This window comes from Acomys russatus, chromosome 24, assembly GCF_903995435.1.
Source record: "Acomys russatus chromosome 24, mAcoRus1.1, whole genome shotgun sequence".
Classification (NCBI taxonomy): domain Eukaryota; kingdom Metazoa; phylum Chordata; class Mammalia; order Rodentia; family Muridae; genus Acomys; species Acomys russatus.
The window spans coordinates 46927018-46929722 of record NC_067160.1 but is presented as its reverse complement, the minus strand read 5'-3'; the positions used below and the strand labels follow the sequence as shown (position 1 = coordinate 46929722).

At 40.6% G+C, this 2705-nt stretch overlaps 1 protein-coding gene across 1 annotated transcript; it reads right to left on the bottom strand.

The window, feature by feature from the left end:
- Positions 1-733: 733 nt before the first annotated feature.
- On the bottom strand, positions 734-1675 carry LOC127207196 (olfactory receptor 1J4-like). The gene has a single exon (XM_051166566.1). It carries the CDS (start codon positions 1673-1675, stop codon positions 734-736), a length of 942 nt encoding a protein of 313 aa, XP_051022523.1.
- Between the last annotated feature and the right edge of the window lie 1030 nt (positions 1676-2705).

Below are 2705 nucleotides of genomic sequence, written 5' to 3'. Positions count from 1 at the left end.
TGAGTTAGGCACCAATGCTGTGGTTAATTTTCCGGTAAATTTTTATTATTGCACCTATAATTATTATTATGCAGTATTTTCTAACCTGCCAGCAATCATTCAAGACACAGACTCCTGTTATATTTTTAAATAGCCTTATTTAACTTGGGAAAGGGCAGATGTTAATCCCCTCAGCTAATTACCATAGTGGGTCAGGTACAGGATACCTGATCCAATCCCATGACATCTGGTTCTAATAATTTCTATGACGCTACCTCCTACTCATAATCCCAAATACTTGCTAATGTTTTTCATCTAGGCCAAGTCCTCCATCCCTGCCAGCCATGTACTTCTTCTCCACCTAATCCATGATGGCACAACCTCCTTCTCTCTTCTCCTCTGGTCTCTCTTCCTCCCAAGATTCTCTCTCTCTTCCCCAGCCCTGGAGCCTTAGCCACACCTATCCTATTTGCCCTGCTAAGGTGTGATGGTCCTTTATTTATGATTTACTTATGATTTAAATTATTCTAACACTGTAATTTCCAAATGTAGAGGCAATATAAATTGACAACAATACCACAGAGTTCCCTTTTTACACTAAAGAGATACAAGGAAAATAGAGAATAAGTATGCCAGAATGCTCTTTGAGTAATCAAGTATTTACTGAGCACTCATTCCATGATAAGACTATGATTGGGAATTTAGTATATGGAGATATGTAACTACATCAGTTTTTGTGAGGATATGAAAGATGTCATTGAGTTGAGATTACAGCCCTGTTGAAGAGCTTCTTCAAAGCTTCCTTCATGTCTCTGTTCCTTATGCTATAGATAAAGGGGTTTAGCAATGGAGTCACCACTGTGTACATCACAGAAGCAACTATATCCTTGTCACTGGAAGTGCTGGATGAAGGTATAAGATAAAGTCCAATGATTGCACCATAATACAGAGCCACTACACAAAGGTGAGAGCCACATGTGGACAATGCTTTGCAGATCCCTTTGGTAGATGAAACTTTTAGGATGGTGGTCCCAATGCGGCCGTAAGAGACCAAGATGCATATTAGTGGCAGAGTAATGACTGTTGTTCCTGCTGTAAAAATGACCAGCTCATTGAGGGAGATGTCTGAGCATGAGAGTTTCAGCAAGGCATCCAGGTCACAGAAGAAATGAGGAATGGTGTTGTCAGCACAGAAGGACAACCGGGCCAGGAGGAGGGTGTGAGACAGAGCACTTACACAGGACAGGATCCAGGACATAGCTACCAGTAAGATACACAGCTCATCTCTCATGATGGTGGTGTAGTAGAGGGGATGACAAATGGCCACATACCGATCATATGCCATTGAAGTGAGGAGAAAGTTGTCCAGATCAGTGAATAATATAAAAAAATACATCTGTGTTATACACTCTGCATAGGGAATGGATGGATCCTGAGTCTGCATGTTCCTCAGCATCTTGGGTACAGTGACAGATGAGAAAGAGATGTCCGCAAAGGCCAAGTGGCTGAGGAAGAAGTACATGGGGGTGTGGAGGTGAGAGTCCATCCTGATGAGCAGGATGATGAGCAGGTTCCCCAGCACTGTGGTCAGGTACATGGCCAGGAACAGGGCAGAGTACATGGCTTGGTCCTCTGGCTGGATGGGGAGCCCCAGGAGGATGAACTCAGACACACTGCTCTCGTTATCCCTTCTCATGTTATTCTTCTCTTTGCTGTGGACAACAGGACATTTAAGAAAGAGGGAACAAACAGGTATTGGTTTATATCAGGGACATAAAATAGGATTCATTTTCATAGTGAGTATGTTATGCTGATATTACTGAGCCATTTAAAGTAGTTTGTACATGAAATGAGAGAATTTTCCGTCAAAGAAGAGGCTTTAAAAAGTGATGTCATTGACATTCATCAGCATCTGAAGATAAGGCTAGTAGGATCATGTGATAACTTGCAGCTGTGTGCAGTCAGGAAAGAACTTCAACTCTTTTAGGAGAGGGATTTGCACCTTCAAATTGTAGAATGAACTTTTGAAATGTGACTTAATTTGCATCAATAGTTAAGTCTAAGATGGAGTTTTCAAAGTGTTCAATAAGAAGGATGTAAATAAAATTGAGTCAAAAATAAATTGCTGGGGCTACAGCACACTAGTAGGTCATTGATTCTGCAAGCACGAAGCCTTAGGTTCTAATTGGCACCGCAAAAACAAATGGCCTCTGCAGACAATAAGTTGCCAAGGTCTCTGTTATTTATGAATTTTGTGAGAAAGGCGACATAGCTATTACCTATGACATCAAGTGGAAATATTATTCATGGTTGTTATACATTTATTGACAGTTATCTTGCTTGACAGAATTTTTTTTAGAACATTTTTTCAAATCATCTCCTGATTCAATGACCTCTCTTGACCTCATGAAAATACAGAACCCAATATAGAAAGAGGGCTTCGTTTCTTTTGTTTCTAATCAAGAGATTGCCAATAACAGAATTACTGTTGTTCCTTTTTAGCTTCCTCGTTTTGGGCTTCTAGCATCTGGACCCATCCATTGACTGAGCAGCCCAGTCAGGGCCCAAGGACCCCTAGTCATCAGTATCAAGTATCCCTTTTTTTTTTTTTTAAATTTTATCTGTGGCTTTCCCTGAAGCCTATTGTCTTCCATTGGAAATACTTTATAGCATAAGTTACCAATGCTCAGAGATGTAGGCAAGAGAGTTGAAGACCTATGTTTTGA